General features: G+C 40.8%; 2 protein-coding genes across 4 annotated transcripts in view; both read right to left on the bottom strand.

Moving 5' to 3' along the window:
• The window catches only part of TASP1 (taspase 1), a 78,958-nt gene extending 59,814 nt beyond the window's left edge, over positions 1 to 19,144 (bottom strand). For all 3 annotated transcript variants that reach the window (XR_013181552.1, XM_077176108.1, XM_054629391.2), the window contains exons 1-6: positions 19,041 to 19,144; positions 16,248 to 16,465; positions 14,498 to 14,565; positions 12,957 to 13,025; positions 5,296 to 5,416; positions 4,070 to 4,154 (exon numbers count right to left, since the gene is read on the bottom strand). Coding sequence is in view for 2 of the 3 variants with exons in the window: in XM_077176108.1 (XP_077032223.1) it covers positions 4,070 to 4,154; positions 5,296 to 5,416; positions 12,957 to 13,025; positions 14,498 to 14,565; positions 16,248 to 16,392 (488 nt within the window). In the remaining variant the exon portion in view is untranslated. The remainder of the gene's footprint in view (positions 1 to 4,069; positions 4,155 to 5,295; positions 5,417 to 12,956; positions 13,026 to 14,497; positions 14,566 to 16,247; positions 16,466 to 19,040) is intronic.
• A 268-nt stretch (positions 19,145 to 19,412) lies between these two features.
• Positions 19,413 to 21,653, bottom strand: LOC143693744 (uncharacterized). Its single transcript, XM_077176358.1, has 2 exons — positions 21,364 to 21,653; positions 19,413 to 21,006 (listed from the first exon to the last, which is right to left on the bottom strand). Exons 1-2 carry the CDS (start codon positions 21,631 to 21,633, stop codon positions 20,782 to 20,784), a joined length of 495 nt encoding a protein of 164 aa, XP_077032473.1. The 5' UTR covers positions 21,634 to 21,653; the 3' UTR covers positions 19,413 to 20,781.
• Positions 21,654 to 24,596: the final 2,943 nt, after the last annotated feature.

A 24,596-nucleotide genomic window follows, 5' to 3' on the forward strand; every position in this document is an offset into this window, starting at 1 on the left:
ATATGGTAACTCAAGCACAGGTGAGTCAGAAATACTGTGTTTTACAAGCAGTTTCACAGCTGCCTTTTTAATACTTAAAACCAGAAAATGTCACTAATATTTTATGAAGAGTGCAAAAAAGCACCCATCTCCTAACTCATGTGATGTGACTTTTAGTTTGTTCACATTTCAGTCCTTAATCCTTAGATTCCTTTCCCTCCCAGAACACATACAGTTTTAGTTCCAAAGAGTCTTTAAATCAGAGCAGAAAACTAATTGAGGTTCCATATCACCACAGAGATCATCCACCTTTTTTAAACTGTTCAGTTTGGATCTTTAAAGGACACCATAACCACAGAAAAGTGAAAATATACTGTTTACAAGACAAATAGCATCAGGATCTCAATGCTTTGTTGTCTGCACATAAAAACAAAACTACCACCAAGCTTGATTTATTGGGGGAGAGGGAAGAGGGAATAAAGCCAGTGCACTATAGAAAGCAGTCAAAACCACCCCAAGTTTCAAAAGCCTTCAGGCTAATTCAAAATACAATCTTCCAAAGGGAGGGGAAAAACAAATATATAAACAAAGGATGAATGAGTTTATTCTCTGCTACTCTGAAAGCTGGGTCTGCACAAATAGGACATAAAGATCTTGCTTGCAAATATATCAGACAGAGTAGTGTGTAGTTCTTACAGGCTCAGAACACAGAAGATGAAAACACCCTCCCAGCAAGGAGGTGATGCTCAATGTGCTTTCCAGTTCCAGGCACACTAGGCCATATTAATAGAAAACATAAGTAAAAGCCTCTAAAATGGTCTTTTTAGGCAATTTTCTCCAAGAACATGATTATGCTGGTGCTGAATACTCCAAACATTAATTTAATTTAATATGGGCTGTAAGGAAACAGGCTGCTCCAAGCTAAAGAGAAGTGTCAGAAGATTTGGGTCATGGTCAAGGTGATCTGCATGGTAATAAATACACTTTGTAACATTTTATCATAAAATGTAGCAATCACTCTGAAATCAGTGTTACAAAGAAGAAATTGTTCAGAAGAAATACAGAGCAGGAATAAAAGGTGGTGTGTCTTCATTCCTCCTGGGAACAGTGCCTATGACTAGGCACTGCCCTACTGCTTACACAATGTTTGTATCCTGCACTTAACAGTGTAAGGCTGTGCAGAAATCACAAATCTCTGTATATCCCAAGGGGAAACCTAAGAAGGAATTCTTTCCCATATAGTTATTATTGAGAAAGGGATATGGACATGGAGTTAATGGCAGTACTACTAATGAGTTCTAAGAAAGAAGACATTTAGGTGCATTTGTGCTGTATTGCAAATTTTACCAAATCTTACATTTAAGAGCAGGCAGATGTAAAGAAGCCTCTTTCCTTAGGTCAAGGTTTCACAGTAGGAAACAGAAAATCTTCAAGCTTATTACTACAAAACATCCATTACTCTGTGCTCAAACTCCACTTCCAAAGGTTCATCCAGTTTGCAACCATGCAATTACAAAAGTACTTTCTTTTGTAAAAGTTATATAAGGAACAGGAATATCTTACAGGAGATTGTGCAATATTTACAAATTAAATATTTTCTGTCCCTTCATCAGAGAAAATCCTGACAACACCAAGCTGAATAAAGTATGACAGAAAGATGTCAGGACCTCAGAGGTTTCAACAACCGCACCATGCACTCAGTCTTTCTCTAAACTTTTTTAATTCTATTTGGATAGTGGGTTTCTGTGTTTTAAATAACACAACAAGAGATTGATCCAGAGGACACACTCTACAGAGCAATTTACAGCACTTTAGATACATCAGTTCATGCATTTGATCCCTCCATCTCAAAAAGCTTACCATCTCTGAATAACTTAATTCATACTCATTGAAACTTCTTCTATGGAAAATCAGAAATATACCACTTTGAACTGGTTTTGAACTGCCACTATGAAAATGTATTAACAGGGATAAACAGGTCAAGCAAACTATCTCCACTCTTCTTTTATAGTGAAAGAACTCCCTAGTGCCACTTTTACTAACCTCACAGCTCCTGAATTTTTCCTGTTTGGTCATGTGCCAAGCATTTTTGGTAGAAAACATTAAGCTAGCTTAGATCATGCTATAGAAACAGTCTCTTCCATAGGTTTCTTTAAGCAGGTTCTTAGGCCAAGCAGTATCTGGAAGATTCCCCAATACACTACATGTCAATGAGAGCCAAGATGAAAATCGTGGATCTTTACAATTAAAGAATTGGAATCCTGACACTTCCTAGGAATGCCAAAATATGGCTAATCTTTTCTCATTTGACTCTAAGTATTCCCAGCTTTGGCAGGAATATATTTCAGTCCCAAAACAATGTGTCATGCCAACCCCAGCCAGAAAGGCAAGACATGAAATCCTCCATTCCATCACCTTCAATGCACATGAACTTTATGATTCTGACCTTGGCACACCCTGTGTGTATAGAAGCATCCACCACAGCAAGCCCAAAGCATAACCCATCATATCCCACTAGTACAGACTGTTTCCAGGGTAAAAAAATTGCCATAATAAAATGTGCATTCAAAATCCAGAAGGGGGAAAAGAGGAAATGAAAATTTCTATCAGGTAACCCAAGTGCACAACATCTGCACAATAAACTTCATGCCTTGGATCCAAAGATAGCTCATCTCTCACCTGGAGATCTGAGCTACCCTGCCTTTAAAAGCATCTGCTAATCCTGCACAGTCCTCAAAAGATGTAGTCTTGCCCTTGGGGGACAAGAGGATATAGTTCCTTTTCCACTCAGTATTTTTAAAATAATAGCATCATAAACTAAGTCATAAAGTCACAGCATAATATCCAAGTGCTCTTCCTTACAATAATTCTAGAACACTGATGATACAAGTAAAGCAATCCCAAGTGCTTGCTCCTATAGCTGACTTCAATAATACTTCTGGAACACCAAAAAAACACATTTCACACTCATTTCACATTCTAATGTACCTCATTTTCTCCTGACAGCTAAAGAAATGAGCAGCTAACAGCTATTGAACATAAAGTTCCTTTTCTTTAGTAAACTTCTCCACAATTAGTCTGTTCTTTATCCATTAAAGAAAAGTATTTAAAATGCAGAATTTGCCTGTTGATGGTTTGATTTCAAGGTGGCTTTTTTTGATCTATGAACTTTTTTTGCACATGACACAACACTGAAATCCTCACTGTTTAAACTGGAACACTGCACCACCCAGCTATAGGCTACTTGGCTAACTTTACAGAACACTACAGTCAGGAAAGTAAAAGGTGTAAAACTAATATTCACATCTTTTTTAACTACATAAATGCTGGTTTAATACTTTTGCAAATACTGATCACTAGCTGGCAAAGGGTAGCAAATTCTGCCACAGGTATGACAACTGATGATAGCAGTCAATGAATGTGAACAAATTATTCAAGTTCTCCACCTGTCAATTTAAACTGCCAATGAAAATAAGGTGGTTTTAAGAGCAATCAACTCTGACACATTTCTTGGATTCTTTCCAAAGTGAGGCAATAATATTTGGAGTTATTCTGTGTTTAATACTTACCTCTTCCATTTAAGTTTTAGGGACTGCTTGCTTTCATTTTGTTGTAAATATTATTAAATTTATCTTTAAAATAAGAGGAAGTTACTAAATGCTGCACATTTCCACAAAGCCACAAAGGCAGTAAAATAGAATATTTTTTATATAGTTACTAAAAACTGTTGCTTTTTGTAAAAGGTAGACAGAGACAAAGGCAGTAGATTTCCATTTAATCTTGATGTTTTTGGGTATTTTTCAAAAGGCTACAGTAACAAACATAAGAATTAAATATGACAACTGGAAATAATCAGACAGACAGAAACCATCACAAAATGATGTTGCTATCTATATCTAATACTTCCTTCCACTGAGTACATAAGAAGTTTCAAGATGAGAGAACAAAGCTCATTTTCTTTTTAAAGACACATTATCACTGGTATGTAAAACTGCACCAGCCTTCCTGGGTAAGATAAAACTTTCAAATATTGCATCTATGCAGTAGAGGTGAAAGACCAAAGGAAAGTCAAGCAGAACAAAGCAATTACCAAGGTGGAATTCTGCCAGCAGAGAGTTTCCCCTTCTGCCCTTCACACAACAATCTATTTGCAACCGAAACTGGATTCTTGATTCCTAAAAAAGAAAAATTAGCAAAAAATGGGAACAAAACATTAAAATATTTTCCCTCATAGCACTATAGAGTTCATTTTGGCAGTGGATTCCTTTAATTTCTCAGATTCCTTTAATTTCCAAGGGCTTGTCAAGTAATTAAGAGACACCTTATGTTTCAATGTAGTAACAACATTTTCAGTTTTCCTTTCACATGCTGTTGGTAGTGACAAACCCTCCCTTGTCAACACCTCCCCCACTTTTTTTTTAAAAGAAAGAACAAACCATATTGAAATAGGAGGAGTGATCTCCTACCACAGAAATCTCATGTAAAATCTACTGTATCTAAGGGTTAAAGATGTTTGTAAGCATTAATTTTTCCAGGTGGAATTTTCATTTGGAACTATCTGGCCAGAACAGAAATCACAGGATTCAGGTTTAGCTGTCTCTCACTCTCAATTTCCTCCTTCCCCATGGTTGGAAGGATACATTTTGTAACAAACAAGGCTTGAAACACTTAATTTCACTATTTATTTTAGATTTATATCTACATGAGGAAGCTATTACCACAGTTTAGAACTATTCTCGGATAAAGAACGAAACTTGAAATCCTGTCAGAAAAGCTATTCAATAGTAACAGCTAAGGCTGTTCATATACTTAGAATGAAGCCTCAACAATCCCTGTTTGGGACTTTATATCTATATTTGTTTTACAGTGAAAGTTAAAACTAGAAAAAAGAGAGAAACACATTAGTTCTCATATTAAACAAGTCCCATGTGCAAATAAATTGCCTGAGCAAAAAAACAAATAAAAAGCCTAATTTAAATACTTGTAATACTTTTTAACAACTGCATTTTATTACAAAATTGTCATTCTTCAAATTCATCTCAGCAAACTGAGTCCCACTGTGAATAGTGTGTGGTATCACACAACTGTGCTACGTCAAAGGATTATCAGTGAACTAATAAGACAAGTTCCACAAAGAAATTAACACAAAACAGCATTTCAGGGAGCAGGAATGTCTCCCCCTTTTTCAAAGGAGCAAAATTTATTTAAACACAGCAGAATTTACAATGTGTCCCCCTTCAAATCAGTAACAAAAAGCCTGAAATTGATCTTTGCACTTAAATCAGCAGTTAGCTTTATAATACATAATTAACATACCACTCAGTGCTCCAACAGCTCCAAAATTCAATGACTTTCCATCCATTATACTGGCATCACATTCTATCTCACCCAGAAGGTTTAGGTTAGATCCCAATCCTGCATTTGTAAAAGGAGAATCCTAAAAATAAGAATAGAACACGATAAGGCCACATCCATAAGAGACTAGATTTAAATCTCTGTATAACTGATCTGATGGCACTGATCTTGGTGCAATGCATTTTCTTATTTTAGTAGTTTAATCTTCCACCACAAAAACAAGGGCAATTTGAACAGAACATCTAGAATTACTACAATGGACAGCTTTCACCTCTATAGGGTGTGATATATCTTAAATGTAATAATGCACTAATATAAAAACCAATCACATAACAATTAAAGATGATCATTCTATGCAAGCAAAAGCCTTACAATACAAGTGAAAATCTCTCCCTCCCCCAAAGTACACGCTTGGCTTGGTCCTTAACCCATCAAGCAACATTTAAATAACATCTTATAATCACTGCACAGACCAGTCTACCTTAGAAACTCCTAAGTATGACACTACAGCAAAACAGAACTGTCCTTTTTCTGAACATTCTAAGCCCATGACTAAAAACTCACTTTGTAAAATTCCTATCTGACCATTAGCACAGGGACTGTGGCCTGGAAGTTTCTTGACTAAAAATCAATTCCTATTTCATAGAAACTATGGAACAACATTTTAACAACATCATAAAGCTAACTCCTTTTTTGTTAACACCTTCTGTGGCTTTTAACAAACCCAACACTGTCCAAGAGTAAGTTCTGCATACTAGAACTAAACCCCATTTTTACCCTTCCATTTCATCAGAGCATCCCCATGACTTTAAAACCACAAAATTTCAAAGGAGCACAGTTCAACAGTCTCACTGCCAGCTCAATACAATCCCTCTTCTATATGCAAGGAATATAGGACAAAGAAATAATAGCTAAATCCAATTTCAGAGAGATGCTGCATGCTTTCAGAGTTTCCTATGTTTAAATTACAACAGTGTAACAACCTGATGTGACAAAGAACAATGTGTGTCTAGACCACCTGTGTGCTGTAGAAATCTGATTTCACTGATGAGTAATAAAAGCTGAACAAATTATTAGAAACAGCTCAAAGTTCTGTCTTACATTTAAAATTAACTGGATGGGTTTTGAACATTCAAATTTGCAATGAATTTAAAGAAATAAGAGAGGTGAGCACATAGAAATGAAAAATAAATCTGATGTCAGTTAGCTTTTATTAACTTTCAAATCAGCAAGTAGTGAGTAAATTCAAAATCTGTTCTGGAAGATGTTGATTCAAATTTACAGAGACATGCAAAGAGCTCTCAGTGTTTGAGTCACCAAAACACTATATTTCTGAAGAATCATGAACACAAGATCCCTGACTAATACATAATCATGAAACTGACCTTCATCTTCTGCTTTTTCCTTCTGAAGCAGTACAAGATTTTATCCCATTTTATCCCATACCACAACACTTCTTCCAATTCACTGTGTATATTCATTTTGTCGTTTATTTTGACAGCAACACCTCACAGCAAGTAAGTAAATTTGAATAGATTTTAGAATAATCAAACATTTACAGTTTAGAGTGCACAAACAATTTTCTGTAGAAAGAGGATGGGTGGGGGAAAATATGTTTAGAAACAGATGATGGCCTTGAAAAGGCAGAAGATTCAGAGTAGCTTCTGGCTTAACTGGCTTCATTGCTCCCCAGGCTCTACAAATATGAAGAAAAAAGTCAGTGAGGTTTAGGAAAAAAGAGAGCATAAAAGTGGTGGAAGGAATTGAAAGCAAACAGTGAAAGGTACTTGGAAGACACAGTAAAACCAGGAATGCTTAGGATGACCAGTGCTTGCTCCTAGTGCTGTCCAAGCCCTCTGCCCCTGGGTAATCAGAGTGCAAAGACCTGTGAGTCTGGAGACAAATCTCTCATGTTCTGTTCCAAACACATTCACTCAGTGCATTACACTTAAAAGAATTAGCAAAAAGGAAAAATGTTGTGCTCCACAGATTTGTCACTGCCAAAGCAGACGCAGCTGTTATCCTAAGAGTAGATGCCATGGCCAAATCAAGGCAGTAAGAAGGACCCACCAGAAAGAAGTCCTGGTAACACTGTCCAGAATCCCTCTGCACTCAAGGCACAAAGGTCTCTACCATCTGGTAAAGGTAATAATCAAAAGAGACCAGAGAAAAAATAAAGGATACAGAGTTCACTTTATTTCCTAGGAACTGTATGTGCTACATGCTTTGGAATAGCACCCTCACTGGCACAACCTCAAGGATGCACCAAGACATAATTTACTCAGAGGATCTAAGAACAAAGAGAATGTCACCTGTTTCTCCCTACAGAATATTTATTAGAATACTACAGAATTTTTGACAAATAAGAACTCCACACCAAATTGCAGGTGTCTCTTTGGTGGGGTAACTCATATTAGGACTCACAAGGAATCTTACCAGTAGCAACATGAGTAACTTCTCCTAGTAAAAAGAAATAAAGACCAAATTCCAAGCATCTGTTCAAAATTTCTGTGGAGTTTCAATTAGCTTTAGAATCAGATTGCATTTAATTAAGAAAACAGGCTTAGAATTCCCAAGAGGAAGATAGTTTAACTTCACACATCTGAAAAGCAATCTGAAAACAGCTTTAGAGAAACTGGGTGTGAACCCACGGAATTTTTGATATCTACCTGAGTTTCTCTGAGGTGAGATAAAAGCCTTTGGAACAAGGTGGGGGAAAAACCTTGATAAAAAAATGGAAACAAGACCTTCACACCTACTTCTATGAATAGGCAAAGACATGAAATATCCCACACAAATACAATCTCTATTTGAAAACATGAATCTCTGCGAAGTTTGACCAAAAGATTTCAAGAGTCTGATATGCAAGTAGAAGAATATAATGTATGAACATTAAGGTGTATTTTGAAATGAAAATTCAAAACCTACAAGGAATGCAGAAACATTTAAACAGAAGCATGAATGCCTTTAAAGAGGCAAGAAACAAACTGAGTTAAGTGGAAGTCTCTTCATACCCTCAGATAGAAAAGTGCAGCACTGCAAGACCTGACTAGCATAAAATGGGACCCAGCCAAAGAATTTGTCCAGGAAAAGGGAGGACAGGAAAAGAGAAAAAGGTGTCTTCAGGAATATACTTTTATTTAAAATCACAGCAGCAATCAGCCTTTGTGTTTCTAAGGAAACTGAAAAAGACAAGTAAACAAACCAAGCCTGAGCTTTGCAAGTTAACACAAGCATTGCCACCACAGAACACTAAGTAAGAAGAGAGAAAAGACAAACAAACGGCTATTCAAAGCATTTTAACAAAATGTAACTCTTCAGTTATGTGAAAAACACTAGACTTCCTGGCAATGACTCCACAAAGTGACTCTAACTTACCATGCAAACCTGTAGCAAAAGAGGTAAGAAAGCTTTAAGATGTGAAATAAGAGTTTTGTTTTCCCAAGTTACCCATCTTGCGAAAACTCTCAAGCTTCTGAGGGCCTAATTTTTATTTACAGAATCCCTTTTACTTCAAAATGTATTTATAAATGTTCTGGCAGAAAATACAGGCATCCTGAAATTTCAGCTGTGGACAAAGTTGGAATGCTTGAAGATGTTACTCAGCTCTGTAACACATCTAGGCAAACAGTTAAAATGCTTGGTTTTCAATGAACATGAAAGAACATTCCATCCATCTTTGATACACTTCTGGCCATGGCTTATTTGTAACTTCTAAAACAAATTCAAAGTCTACAGGCACTTCTTTCCACATACTGTAATTTTAGAAGTTATTTTTCTGTGAGAATTTCATGACAATCAATAATCTACAAGGATGAGTCACATCCCTTTCAATTACATGAGCAAAAATGTTTTTAGACAACACTTTTGTCACAAGTTACTGTTGCTCACTCTGCATCATAGCAATGCTTTTAACTGTAATTAACAACTTCCAGTTCATTACTCATTAGAAGTTCATCTGTGGTGACTGCCTTAATACAACAAGCATGCTTCTCCTTGAAAGAGAAGTCCTTGGGACTAAGGCTGTATATTCAAAAGTCCTAACTACTAGGAAAATAATAATTAAAAAAAAAAAACAACATAAAACAATTCCTCAAGAAATAGGCTCTTTCACTACAAAATTTTGCTGACAACCATAGAAACACACTGCTTGAGTGTAATAGGCCCAAAACATTCTTTGCATGGATCCACAATAACAACATACAAAATAAACTGAGCAATTTCAGTAGGAAGGAGATTGGAACCCAAAATGGGACATCCACTTCCCTATCAATCATATTAATTCCGAATTTAAATTATGTTCATAAAGAATGTGCTACTAAAGTCAGATAAAGAAACAAGTAATCTACACAGATATTAGTAAAGGATTACACTAAACTTAGAAACAATTTGAAATCTTCATCATTCTTTACATCCACTGTATATTCCTAGCACCTGATCAGTAGACTTCATTAAGTGCTCTTTAGTCAAAGAAAAGCTTGATATTGCAGAATTTTCTCACAGCCACATAAATGCAAATCAAAATGTGGTTTTGCTGAAAACATTTTAAGTGGATTGTATGGGGTCTCCTCCCTCAACAAAAAAAAACTGTTTAATAATTTCATTGTGTTTCAAGAAACATCCAGGCATCATATGATGGCTGATAGCAAGAGTGCAAAAATTAACAGTACTGCAATAATGTCTTTGTAGAAGTTAACAGAGTAAATAATGAGTCTTATGAAATACCTCGTCCAGACCATTTCATTACCAAAGACTGACAGAGGTAACACGTGCATTTGTTTCTCTGCAATACCAGAGTTCTCAAACCAGAAAACATACCTGCCTTAATGACCTTATCAAATACAGCTGATGCTTATGAAGACCAGCACAGTTGCTTTAACAATATTCTGTGTCAGTCTTGTTCCTTTGCAAAAGAAACCCACCTTTTCCTTTACTTAACTATTACCATTATTATTGTATTCACAGAATAGCATTTCACTTGAGAGTTGCACAGTCCAACAAAGAAAGGATATTCCTTCTGCACTTAGAGCCTGGAAAAATAAAACACAGACAGCATACCACAAGCAAACTGTCAGCTTGCTCATAAAAGATCAAGAGCAACTCTTGTGCCTCAACAACTCTTTGAAGTGATGCCTTTTGGATGAGCTGCAATCCTCTGTAACAGGAGTTCTGTAATTGAGCGGAACTGAGGAAAAAAATTCATCTTTTGTGAGATTTCCATGAAAGGATTTGTGCCTTGCAAAGATTACAAATGTTTGGAATACAGCATTAAAAGTCTGAGAGAACAGTAAAAGTGATTAAATATTTCAGATAAACTCATAGCAATGCGTCCTACAGAACCCAAAATATCAAGAAGTTACAGTCTGTATACTTTACAATGAAATTTGTTATTATTTAATACAATATTCTGTTGTTCTGAATCTTCATTTGTGTTACAGGGAGACAAGAACACAAACAGTTTCACAGATTTTTGTTATTTATTTGCCAACTTCAAATGCTAAAACACATTGTTTATGCAAAGCTTAAACAAAAGGGAGTGACAGCTCACTAGAGAGACTGTCAACACAAACCTATATTTTTACTCATAAATTCTTGCAATTAATGAGAAAAACTATTCTGATTGCTTTGTTGACTTGCCACATGTAGTTTGTTTTCCATAGAGCAACAGAAAAACCACCAGTACTAAAGCAGCTGCAGAAATGACAGAGATGTCAGGAGGTGGTGTTCAGAGTGAGGTATGAGCAGATACAAACTGTTCCATATTTTGGAAGCTGACAGTTTAACACTTGGGAGTTTCTCACACCAGATTCAAAAAACTGCAAACAACATCATTTTCTGGTTTGAGTATAAATTTGACTTTCCCTCAATGTAACTGCATAGCTACTTTAATCTACAAGAAGGCCAAATCCCAAACCCAGTACTCCCTGTTCCAGTAACAGACAGAACCTTCAACTAAGAGATTATATAAATCACTTAATGAATAAATGAAAGCAAATAATTACATTAACTTAATTACATTAATTACATTGACTGCACTACAACCTGAGCAAAATAACATTTTATATTAAAAACAGGAAAAAGGAAAAAAAAAAGGTTTTGTGCAACAGAACACATAAAAATACTACCTAAGACAATTGCCAAACCAGAAAGGGGAATGATGGCAGGCATCAGCACAGTAGTAGCAAGAGATAAGGAGAAAAAGGATTCTGATTGGAGTAATTGGAAAAAACTTTTTCATCTTAGAGCCATAACTTGTTCTACAGAAGCTACTTTGGAGTATTCAAATCTACTAAAGAAAAAGAAAAGTTTCTTGGGGATAACAAAAACATACAAACTATTTACCCCAGACACAGCTGCAAAGAGATCTGCAACTGTTCAGTTAAGCTTCTCAAAATATGTTTTTCTCTGTAGCTCAGGAACACAATAAAAATCACAACCCCAAGTAGATTTTTATTTTTGTTTTCCACTGAGGAGGGAGCTGACACACAAACCAGTCTCATGGAGTGAGAGCAGCCTCAGTGAGCTCAGGGAAGTGCATGGTAAATAATCCCATTAGAGAGATACTTGCTGCTTTCTGTGAGCTATACTCAAACGTGTAAGATAACACATGAAAGCATATTTGAAGAGCTCAGGGAGACCCACAGGAGGGCTGAAAGCCAAGGCACTTGCCAAGTTCCCAGTGTGACTGAAGCCTTGGCTCCCAGTCAGCATGTCTAACACATACTGAAGTATGCACTTACTGCCTGCCTTACGCCAGCCCCACCAAGTACATTAATGAACACTTTCCCAACATCTGGATAAGCAAATCCACTGCTAATCCTCTTGGAATACTACCATAAATTCCAAGTGCAGGAAATTATTTTTACAGCACAACACTTACCTTGCTTTCCTTTTTTTTTTTTAACTAATAAAGTTGGAGAGGAAAAAGCAATTGCCACTTACAGGAGAAGAAGAATACCTGTTTCCATCATTACTGTCATGAGTGATTAGTGGATCTGGGACAATGACCAAACTGCTTCATTTACCACCCAGAAATGTTTAGCTTTACTCACTTCTACATTATTTCATGGGGACCTTCACTGAAGGCAGATGCTATAAAAACCTCATCACTCTAAAAAGACACTTTTCCAAAAACCTCACCAGCAGCTGCTCATCAAGATGTTCTATCTTAATTAACAAGTACTGTTTTGAAATAAAAACCCTACTGGCCCATTCCTCTACACATATTTTGTCATAATAATCAGAACCAGTAGGATATATTTTCCCTCTCTAAGAAGCAGAGCCAGAACAACCTGTCTGTACTCAGCAAGCCAGAAATGAAGCTCCTTACAAAGTGTTCAATAAGTCTTTAATCACTGCATTTGTTCTTAAAGGTTAAAGACTATCTGATAAGGCATACCTAAAATGACAACCAAATTGCATCAACTAGAAAACTTTTATTCAGTCTATATTTTTATAAAGTACTTAAACACATTTACACCAAAATACAGTGGAAAAGCAAAAGATAAAATCAGTGTAGCACAAAACCAAAAATTCACATGAGCCCATTTAATAGCCCCCTACAGAAAGGTCTGGCAAGGTTTACCCAAGAGGTATATTTACTACTAGTCAGAAATTCATACCTCTAATTCTATAAGTGCTGCAGTCACTGCATCTGTTGCAAGAGCACCAGCCTGTAGCTTTTCAATTGCCTGTAAAACACAAGTTTTAGCTGATGATTAGGAAAGTCTATTATTCTGTGACTGAGCCCTACATTTTCCTATTCCTGTATAAAATAAAATCTTCACCAAATTAGTTTAAAATGTAAGAGGGTGTAAGAACAAGAGGCACTGGAAAAAAAAGTCAGTATGAACCATATGGGGCAGATCTGAAGATATGATTTTGCTACTATGACACTGCATTTAGTAGCAGATTTCTGCATAGTCAAATTTCTATCAAATTAACTTCTTATACTTCATGTCCTCAAACACCAAATGTTTCAGTCAAGTTTCAATTTTTCCTTCCAACATTCAACAAAAATTTCTAGTACCACATATAGCAGTTACCATAAAATTGAAAAGAACTTCACAACCTCATCTTAAAACCAACACAAATCACATAAGATAATGTTACCTTCAAATTACATACACACATAACAGTGAACTTGGAGAGCCTAATAGTATTTATTAGATCCATACTAAACAAGATCTTACAGTCAAGCTTTCTCAAGGAACCCCAGAAAACAACTCTGGCTGCAAGACAAACCTGAAATTGTTTGTTCTTCACAGAAGTTATTGATGTTGGCTACTGGGCTCAAGAGTAGCTACACAGAATCTCAAATTGGACTTGAATTCAACAGCAGATCTCACATAACTAGCTGGAAAATGACTTTCACCAAAGCTAAAAAAGTCAGTGCTAATTTTGGATGATTTGTGAGGCCTCTCATTACAAAATTAGATTGGTATTAGGATTGAGCAACAAACTGTAACACAAAGTGATAATTATCAGAGACCAACTCTGAGACTCCTCTAAAAATCCTGCCAAGCTCCCAAGCTCCTTCTCCCTGGAGAAAGCAAAAGACATTAAAAATTTTAGAGGTCTTCCAGCTACTCATTCAACACTTAAAAGACAGGACTTGCCAGTTCCAAAGCAAAGTTCTTGGAAGAGATTAAAACATATTAACTTCAATGGAAATTAAAGTCTTGCCATTTCCCTGTTTCCAACTTTGATTTTTTTGGTTTTGTTTTTCCTGTTTCTACCTCCCTTCCTATTAAGAGGGTAAGAGCTATCAAGAATAAAATAATTATAGAAACTCCTGCATTCACAGAGCAACCTGGATGCTAGAGTTTAAATAAACTCCAAAGAGTGGACATGGAAGAAATCAACATACAGACACCATACTTAGCTCCAGAAACCCTGGAGAAGTGCAGAAAGCTGTAGGAATACTCCTTGTAGGTACCACTGTGACCTTCTCTTGCCCTCCCACTGTTCATTTGGTGTCTGCTATTTGCCAGCACTGATGAGAATGTTGCTACACCTCATGGCCACTCACTGTCCTGCTCTATATCATCTTAAATGTGCTCTGTTTTCCCTCATTTCCTTCAATAAACACATAGAGCCCAAGCAGCTAAGTGCAGACATTTCTTGTGTACCCAGTAGAGGACAGTGGAGCTGGTGATAATACCTTCTGGCAGGCTCTTTTGCACACATGCTTGTACTCTTTAGCTTTGGATTCAGAATGATAACCTGCACCTGCAATTGAAACAAAAGGAAAATATATTATAGTTCCTGGCAAACTACAGCCTGTAGTTCACATAGAGATTTAAGACACAGGCAGATATAGTGTTCCTTATTCTGGATTACATTGGCATTTCCTTTTTCCATCAAGATTGACAATTTTATGCATTCCAACACAGAATCAAACACACTCAGTAAAATACAGGATACAGATCATATATCCAGAAGCATGCAGGTATAAATATCAGCATCAATCTTTTCCTATAAAAACTTTCCAAGAGATTCCAGTTTCACTCATTCTTGGAGGATTTCCAGCATAGCTTTTTTCTTTACTGTCCATTATTGGGCAAAAGCCTCATTTTTAAGTCAAACTCTTGATTTTCTTTTTTCCACAATTCTGCTCATTTTCTCATGTTTATGCTACGTTTTTAGAGCTTGTTACTCCTGACTTAGAACAAGGAGCTCCTTCAAATGAAGATCATTCAGATTTTTCACCTTTTTCTTACTCTCAGTCTTTATATCTATCCCACTGTATTGAACCATTCTGCCCTATTTTGAAGCCACTGCCTCTACTTCCACAGCTGGAAAGTTTATCAATGCCACCATTCAACTAAATGCAGCATCAGAAAAACAAGAGTGGAGTAAATATTTAAAATCTACCTCTGTTTTACCAGGTCTTGCACCTAAAAACGTGCTTGTATTTATTTATCTCAACTTCCCTTTACTCACCTTTAGAAGAGTATTTTATTAGAGTTCCTCCTTTTGAGGAACTCTAATAAAATAAGCTTTAACACCAATACCAAAGTGACCCAGCAAAGGACACTATATTGAGCAATTTCATTTGCCCTTAAAATAGAATACCAGGGTCATCAAACATCAATCCAGAATAAATTGTTTAAGGTTTGGGGCTGGTTTTTTAACCTTAATGATTTTATAAAGTAACATGCTGGCTTTTCAAAAATTTTAGGCATGACCAGGCCACTTTGCTCTATTTCACCTCATGTACTCACACAGATGCTCAAAACAAATATACACCCAGATATAAGCCTTGTTAACTTCATGACTCATTACATTTAATAGAGAACCTATGAAAGAAGAATGTATGAGCAAGACACACACAACACAATTTCTGTATCAGATCTGAGTAGAGGAGCCCTTCATTACATGTGGAAAGAACAAACAGTAACTCACTTAAATACGAACAAGATCAGTAAAATAGAAGAAATGTCAGAAGGGTAAAAAGAGTTCTGCAACAAACAGCCCAAGCAGATTTCAGAAGGTCTTAGCTGGACTGTCCTCCTGGACAAGCTAGACAAGGAACCATCAGCAGTGAAAGGAATGTATTTGATCCTTCCATAGGTAAAGAAACAGAATGAAATATCTCCCTCATTTTGTAGGTTTGTCAAGCTTAGCAGACAACTACAGAACATGACATTTTATAATCATTTACATTTAGGGGTTTTCTTTGTCCAGGAGAACAAAAATACCATCTAGAACACCCAAATAACTACATTTTGATTAAGAGTTTCCAGTGCAACTTCCAATCAAACTCCTCATTCTGAGATTTGAACTCAGAGTTAATGTTACTTTATTAGCACACTAGTAGTCCAAAGCCACCATAAAATTTTTGCTGGTATCTAGTTTGATATCCAAATATGCATTATTTCCATTGCAGCTGTTCTGCTTCCACATCTTACCTGCATGGACAAGCACAAATCCCACTCGTTTCCCTCTTTGGGTTTGCTTTGTTTCGGGCTCTTTGACCACCACTTTTACAGCTGTAACCTGAGATGATTTGGAAGGTAACACTTCTACTGAACTTATCCCCTTCTCCATGGTCATACATTGGGATCACCATCTTCTACTGGCAAGGAGCACACTTCCATTCAAAAAGAAACTCTGGAGAGAAATCATCCTAAAACCAGACCAGATTTATACATTAGACACTGACTTCAAGAGATGAATTTCACACAAATAACCAAATCCCAAAGAACTTTCAGGAGAGAGTTTGAACCAAGGGGAACACACCTCTCCAAAGCAGGGTTCTGCCTCTTCCCTAGCCAACAGCATTAATGAGACCTAAAATAATCAAAGTTCATGCTGCAAGCTGAAAGCAGCCTTTTCACTCCAACATAACTTGAACCTAATGATCTTGCCAGACACTGGAAGGAACTGTTAATATAATATAAGTTTTGCATTCCATGGTGTCCTGTTTTCCAACAATACAACTAACTTCTCCAGCCATCACATCTAACTGGCACATGACTAACCTTTAAGACACCACACTTTTTCCTTTCTATGCAGGGAATACCTATTTAAGATCCTATAATGAACTCCTAGTCTATCTCATCTCCTTATAATTCCCCACTAATTTGCAGCAGGAAAAGAAAAAATAGATTAACTTTTATTTAGTGACAAATTATTTCTAAAACAAAACCAAGTAAGCCTAAAACAGTCAAATAATGTTTATCTGGGTAAGTAGAGCTACCATGATTACTAGTGAACCTCAACAAGCTTAAGTCAAGCTCAAATAATTTAGTAACTCAACTGGTTTTGATGGTTACCCTTCAGATGCTAAGGAAATTAATGTTTATAGAAAGCTAGTGGAAATATTGTCAGTATTGTCTAGTATATGAAACAAAAAATAACAATACAGAATTATGTATTTATCATGAATTGCCAAAGAAACTGTCTGTATTTACTGCTGCTCTTATCCACAGTTTACTACATATTAATCCTGACACAAAAACATTTGTCTACTTCAGAAGGTAAAACAGAGGCATTCCACACACTGAATTACTTAAGAAAGTGAAAAGCATATAGTGCTAATGGAGAAAACCTCTGTAATATATTAAGATAGTTTATATATTAAGAACTAGTTGAATTTTAAGGTCCCTTCCTATCCAAACCATTCTCTGACTCTCCACCTCTATATCCCAGTATAACATCTATCACTCCTACCATCTCAAAAAGGACTTTGTAACCCAAGAACACTGGAAGGTGAACAGAAGAGGAAAAAGGAGATGTTTAATGCATAAGACTTAAACCACTGACTCTTGAAATGCTATATGGCTGACTCCAGCAATTAAATACCACTCCATTTAAATGGCCCAAACAATGTAAATTATGTTTACTAAGATTCAGCACTGCCACAGAACAAACCAGCTGCTTTGCCATAACTGTTCTTTTGATAGGAAGAATCAGCACAGCTCTGGAGGAAGTTACTTATTCACCATAATTTCTTCCTAAATGCTAAACATACCTAGTAATCTTCATACACTTATAAATTTACTCTTCAAAATTAAATATGAACTTATTGTTATAATTATATATGTCCTGACAAAAAATGAAAGGCTACTACAATACACAGGCTCTACAGAGAGAAAAGGTTTATGGATTACACCCAATTGTAATAGTCACAATGAAAAAAGTCACGTGAAAAAATTTCAGAGCTAAAATTAAAGTATTCATCACTGCATTTACTTCCTTTTTACCAATAATAGTAAAGATGGCTCCAGCAACCATTGGTCCTCTTTGCTGCATCTTGCTGCACCCTACAGAAAGTCACTCCTGCAACAAGGGCACAGCACAGACTTCAGTAAACAGACAGAGGAGCAAGTAAAGAATTTAAACTCTCCCAGGAATGGAAGAAATAGCGTGGTAGTAGGGAAAGCAATAATGATGACAAAATAGCTTTTGAAAATTAAGATGGAGATGTCACTTGAAGACTTGCTAACAATGTAGCTGCAGGCTGAAAATCCTCACTAGGCCTTTGCACAGAGCTGGATCTAAGGATGTGTTTATTTCTAGAGAGAACATACAGACAACCTGTCTCTCTCGTTTGCTTCCGTTTGTAACACTTCCTCCACACCACCTCAATTTTCTCAAACACCTCCCATCTCAAACTGCTCTTCAAGTCCTTTCATATTCCATTCGCAAACCTGCTGCTTCCACGTGTTGAGCTCCCACTGGACCCAACTTTTTCCATCCAAGCCTCTTCTAGGATTTATCAACTCTCCCTCCTGGGCTGTCATACTTCCACCACTCTTGACTTCATCCCTCCCTGCTACCCATTTCCTGCTCCCCATCCGAACAGCGCCAGGAACGGTGGAAGAACACACAACAGCGTGACTGCGGGAGAGCAGCAACCGAAACGATTTGACCCAAGCAGCCCCGAGTGCACTGCAAAAGGCACTCGGACTCCGGAACGGCCACTGGGAGAACACAGACGCGCGAGGGGAGGGTAGGGTCGGGTTGGGTCGGGGCATTCCCTCCCGCGCCTCCATCCCGATCCCGGCGGCGCGCCGCTCCCGCCGCCCAGCCCGTGACGTCACGCGGGGCCGGTGACGTCACCCGGGGCAGCCCCACCGGCGGACGCGCGGCCTGCCCCAGGCCCGCTCCCGGCCCGCGCAGCCCCGCGGGCAGAGAGACCGTGCCGGGGGAGGCAGGAGCGGCGGGCCGGGGTAGCCTCGCGACGGCGCCGCACTCACCCTGCACCGCCGCCATCCGGGACCGCCCGCTCGCCCGCCCGTTGCCTCGGTGAGCGTGAGGCGTCCCGCCCCCGCCCCGCGCCCATTGGCCGGGCCGCGCCCCGCGGCCGGAAGTGGCGGAGCTGATGATTGGCGTTCCGCAGGGCCAATGGCGCCCCGCGGGGCGGGCATGGCGGGGCCCGGCCCGGGACGGCGCTCCCTGCTCCGGTCCGGCAGCACCATCGGCGCCAGGCACGGCTCCGGGCAAAGCAGCGCGGCCCCACAGATGCCATCTGTGTCGCACGGGGGTGGATAGTAACCTCCGGTGTCGTTACCGTGAGCCCCAGGACAATATACATATATTTCATATCAATATGTGTATATATCGTATCGGTATATAATCAATATACATATCATAGAATATATAATGTACCTCTACATCTATGCAATATACATATATATAATGTAGATATCATACATCATATATCATATATATATAACCTACAATATGCAATATATGTATGATATATATATCATACAAAAATACAAATATAAAACATGCTACATACCCATATATCAATATACATATTTCTATCAATATGCAGATACAGTTTATCAATATACAGATATATCATCCAATACACAATACATCTATATATCTACATCGGTGTAGATATATACCATGCAATATGCAATATACATATATTAATATGCAGTGTACAAAGGTATCATATCACTACACATGTATGTAACACAGTATGCACTATATAATACGCTATACAATATACACATATTGATATATATATCTACACATGTGACTTCTGACAGCTGCTCAAAACTAACTTCATTGATTTAAAATACATATATTTCATAATAGACTTGCTAGGAAATTCTTGCAACAATCAGATATTTTACATCCTTCTGCCTCAATCAGCATTTAACTATTGTGTTCTGCTAGAGAGTTTTTATTCATTTCTGTCCACTTTGTTGCAGAAGTGGTGTAGAGAACATGTTGTTTACTGAAGCTGCCTTCCCAGGATCAAGGGCAGCTGTACATGAATCCCATGTCCATGACACCTTCTCTGATGGTCACTATCATCAGTCCTGGGAACCAGCTGTGTATGTGTGAGACACTTCATTATCCCAGTCCACGCTGTCCACTGTTCCCAAAGTGCCTCCACACTTCCAGCCTGTTGCTCCTCTTCTTTGTAGAACCATGAAATGAGTCCAGATGTCTTTATAGATTTACTTACATTGTAAATTTATTTTAGCTGACACCTCAAATTCTCATTTGCAAAGCTTGGCCTTTTAAAGTTGAAACTCTAAAGCTCTTCTTACATCAAGACAAGGTTGTTCGGTTTGCAGAATTCACATAATCTCTTGCTCAAGAAGCACATAAGAAGTGAAAGGATATATATTATGCAAAAGATTATCCTGACCCCTCTAGATGAAGTAGATTTTAACTCCTCAGGTTTTTTCCTAGGAGTAAGCCCAGTATGTAGCTTGTAATATTAACCATATTCCACTGGCTCTTGCAACAGTGAACAGTATCATTCATTCTCTGCAACAAGCTGACAGAAAATCACCTGCTTCAGCCAACCTACAATTTTTGAAAATAAAATTTCAATGGTATCTCTCTGATAATGAACTCATTCACTGCTAATAAAGGGTGTCTTTCTAAATAAACTATTTTAATAACAATGAAATCTGTATGAGTAATCTTGCAGTATATTGCTCCATTCTCCTAGCAGGTGTTGTTTTCTCAATCAGAGAAAAGCGCTGCCTCCTCGTCCAAGTCCTTCCACCCTTGGTTGTTCCTTCCCCTCTGGAGCGCGTCCCCCTGCAGGCAGCGTTGGCGCAGGTGCCTCAGGAAGCCCTTGATGGAGGCAGAGTTTTCCTTCTGGCGGCCGATCAGCTCCTCATTGAGTGGGGAGCAGTCAGCCAGGCAGCAGGTCCTGGGCCAGGCTGAGCGTGTCCAGTTCTTCTCCTGGGAGACACAGGGCAGGGAGCACGATGAGAGGGGCAGAGGGGCTGCAGGGGCTGGGCCCCCTTGGGCTCTCCCGGGGCCTGGCTGGGCTGCCCCAGGCTGCAGGTTGGGTGGAGAGGATGTCGGGCAGGGTCTGTCTTGTTCTGGTGGCTCAGCCTGTCCTTGTTTCCTCCTGGAAGGAGAGGGCTGAGCCCCACCTCTGCTCCTGGGCTTGGGCATGGGGCTGGGGAAGAGGCAGAGGACCCTTGGTGCCTGCCCAGGCTTTCCTCTGCACAGGGGCTGGCACTCCTGCTCACCCTACAGGCTGTAGCTGCCGGCCCCTGGCACCATCCCACCTGCCCGGTGCCCGTCCCTCACCTCTCTCCGCTGCCTCTGGGCTTTTCTCCGGAGGCTGCAGCCGAGGCAGAGCGCGGCGAGCAGCAGGGACAGGGCCAGGAAGGTGCAGCAGTGCAGCTGCAGGGGCCACAGGCCGGCACGGCCCGTGCCGGGGCCCGGCTGCTGCGCGCCCCGGGCTGGCACAGGCAGCCGGGCCACGCTCCTGGGGGGACGGCTGAGAGCTCTGGGCGTGCTGGCGAGCAGCGAGGCCACGCAGAGCCCCAGGAGCAGGGAGAGCCCCGGGCGGAGCATGGCACAGCTGCCCCAGCTGGGAGCTGCGCTCTCTGGGCCCGACCCCGAGCTGAGCTGTGCCCACGGGCTCTGTGCCAGGTGGTGGCATCAAGCTACGATGTCACAGGGCTGTTGCCTGGCAGCCAGAGGCTGGGAATGTCAAGGCCAGGCCAGAGGGTCTGAGTGAGTGGCTGCTTTGTCTCACTCTGCCTTGCATTTGAAAATTAAGATAGAGGTGCCACTTAAAACACTAATTAACTTCAGACTTAAGGACTTGAGGGTGCTGGTGTATGAGAGGCTGGACATGACATGGCAATGTGCTCTGGCAGCCCAGAAAGCAGCCCTGGGCTGCACCCAAAGCCCTGTGGGCAGCAGGGCAGGGAGGGGATTCTGCCCCTCTGCCCCCCGTCTGGTGTGACCCCACCTGCAGGGCTGCACGCAGATCTGGGCACAGGAAGGACATGGAGCTGTTGGAGTGAGGCCAGAGGAAGCCACCAAGATGATCAGAGAGATAGAGCAGCTTTCCTTGAGGAAAGACTGAGAGATTTGGGATTGTTCAGCTTGGAGAAGAGAAGGCTCAGGGGTGACCTAACTGCGGCCTTCCAGTACCCGAAGGGAGCCTACAAGAAAGATGGTGAAGGACTATTCACAAGGGCCTGGAGTGACAGAACAAGGGGGAATGGCTTCAAACTGAGAGAGAGTCGGTTCAGATTAGATATTAGGAGGAAGTTCTGAGCTGTGAAGGTGTTGAGGCACTGGCACAGGTTGCCCAGCGAAGCTGCGGATGCCGCATCCCTGGAAGCATTCAAGGCCAGGCTGGATGGAGCTCTGAGCAACCTGCTCTCCTTCAACCTGGAAGCTGCCCAAAGCCCTGACTGCACTGCAAAAGTAAATCTGAATGCTAGGCAGGCGCCGGGAGAAACACAAACACACGCGAGGATCACACGGAGGCAGCAGAAGCCGCTCAGCCGCCCGCAGCCCCCTCCAGCTCGGGGGACCCCGCAGGGCGCGGCCGTGGAGCGATCGGAACGCAGGGGCGGACAGAGCCGACGCTCCGGTGTCCGTGTGGCAGCAGCAGTGCGGCACAGTTTGTACCCGAGCGGGTTCAGGTTTCACAGTGAGGCCTGACCCGGGCGGACCGAGCAGCCCCGCAGCGCCGCCTGGACCGTGACGTCACCCTCAGCGCTCCGTGACGTCACGCGGAGAGCGTGCGCGCGGCTGCCTCATGGTGCTGCCCTCAGGGCCTTGAGCAGCCCCGTGGGGTTCGTTGCCAGCCATCAGCCAGCAGGAGCTCACTCGCCAGACTTAAGTTTTTAAAGGGAATTTTGACAAATTATTTTTCTGAAGCACTTACCATAGGACTTCCTAATAGCACCAATTTTATTCTGGCCCATGACGTCACCCTCAGCGGCCCATGACATCACGTAGAGAGCCTGCACGCGGCCACCTCATGGCACTGCCCTCAAGCTGCCCTGTGGGCCTTGGGCTTCGTTCTCAGCTGGCAGCCGGCGAGAGCTCGCCCACCAGACTTAAGATTTTAAAGGGAATTTTGACAAATTATATTTCTGAAGCACTTACTATAGTGCTTCCTAGTAACATCTATCTCATATCTCATTCTGCCCGTGACATCACCCGCTGTGGCCCATGACATCACGTGGAGAGCCTGTGCGTGGGCCGCGTACTTCATTGACAGCTGGCAGCCGGCGGAAGCTCGCCCACCAGACTTGAGTTTTTAAAGGGAATTTTGACAAATTCTATTTCTGCAGCACTTACTATAGGACTTCCTAATAACAGCAATCTCATTCTGGCCCATGACATCACCCTCAGCGGCCCATGACGTCACTTGGAGAGCCTGTGCGCAGCTGCCTCATGGTGCTGCCATCAGGGCCCTGAGCTGCGCTGTGGGCCCTGGGCTTCATTCCCAGCCAGCAGCTGGGAACAAAGCAGCAGCTCTCCCGCCAGACTTGAGTTTTAAAGGGAATTTTGACAAATTATATTTCTGAAGCACTTACCATAGGACTTCCTAATAGCACCAATTTCATTTTGGCCCATGACGTCACCTTCAGCGGCCCATGACGTCACGTAGAGAGCCTGCGCGCGGCCGCCTCATGGCGCTGCCCTCAGGGCCCTGAGCTGCCCTGTGGGCCTTGGGCTTTGTTCTCAGCTGGCAGCCAGCGAGAGCTCGCCCACCAGACTTAAGATTTTAAAGGGAATTTTGACAAATTCTGTTTCTGCAGCACTTACTATAGGACTTCCTAGTAACATCAATGTCATTCTGGCCCGTGACATCACCCACTGTGGCCCATGACGTCACGTGGAGAGCCTGTGCGTGGGCCGCCTCATGGCACTGCCAATGGGCCACGCACTTCATTGCCAGCTGGCAGCCGGTGGAAGCTCGCCCACCAGACTTGAGTTTTTAAAGGGAATTTTGACAAATTATATTTCTGCAGCACTTACTATAGGACTTCCTAATAACAGCAATCTCATTCTGGCCCATGACATCACCCTCAGCGGCCCATGACGTCACTTGGAGAGCCTGTGCACAGCCGCCTCATGGTGCTGCCATCAGGGCCCTGAGCTGCGCTGTGGGCCCTGGGCTTCATTCCCAGCCAGCAGCTGGGAACAAAGCAGCAGCTCTCCCGCCAGACTTGAGTTTTAAAGGGAATTTTGACAAATTATATTTCTGAAGCACTTACCATAGGACTTCCTAATAGCACCAATTTCATTCTGGCCCATGATGTCACCCGCAGTGACCCATGACGTCACACAGAGAGCGTGTGCATGGGCCGCCTCTTGGCGCTGCCATCAGAGCCCTGAGCTGCCCTGTTGGCTGTGGACTTCCTTTCCAGCCGGCAGCCGGTGGGAGCTGGCCTGCCAGACTTAAGTTTTTAAAGGGAATTTAGACAAATTATATTTCTGCAGTGTGAAAAACGCCAAACACTTGTTTATAAAATTTTAAATATTTAATAATAATAAAATGGTTA

The sequence above is a fragment of the Agelaius phoeniceus genome, chromosome 3 (genome assembly GCF_051311805.1).
Source record: "Agelaius phoeniceus isolate bAgePho1 chromosome 3, bAgePho1.hap1, whole genome shotgun sequence".
NCBI classification, from domain to species: domain Eukaryota; kingdom Metazoa; phylum Chordata; class Aves; order Passeriformes; family Icteridae; genus Agelaius; species Agelaius phoeniceus.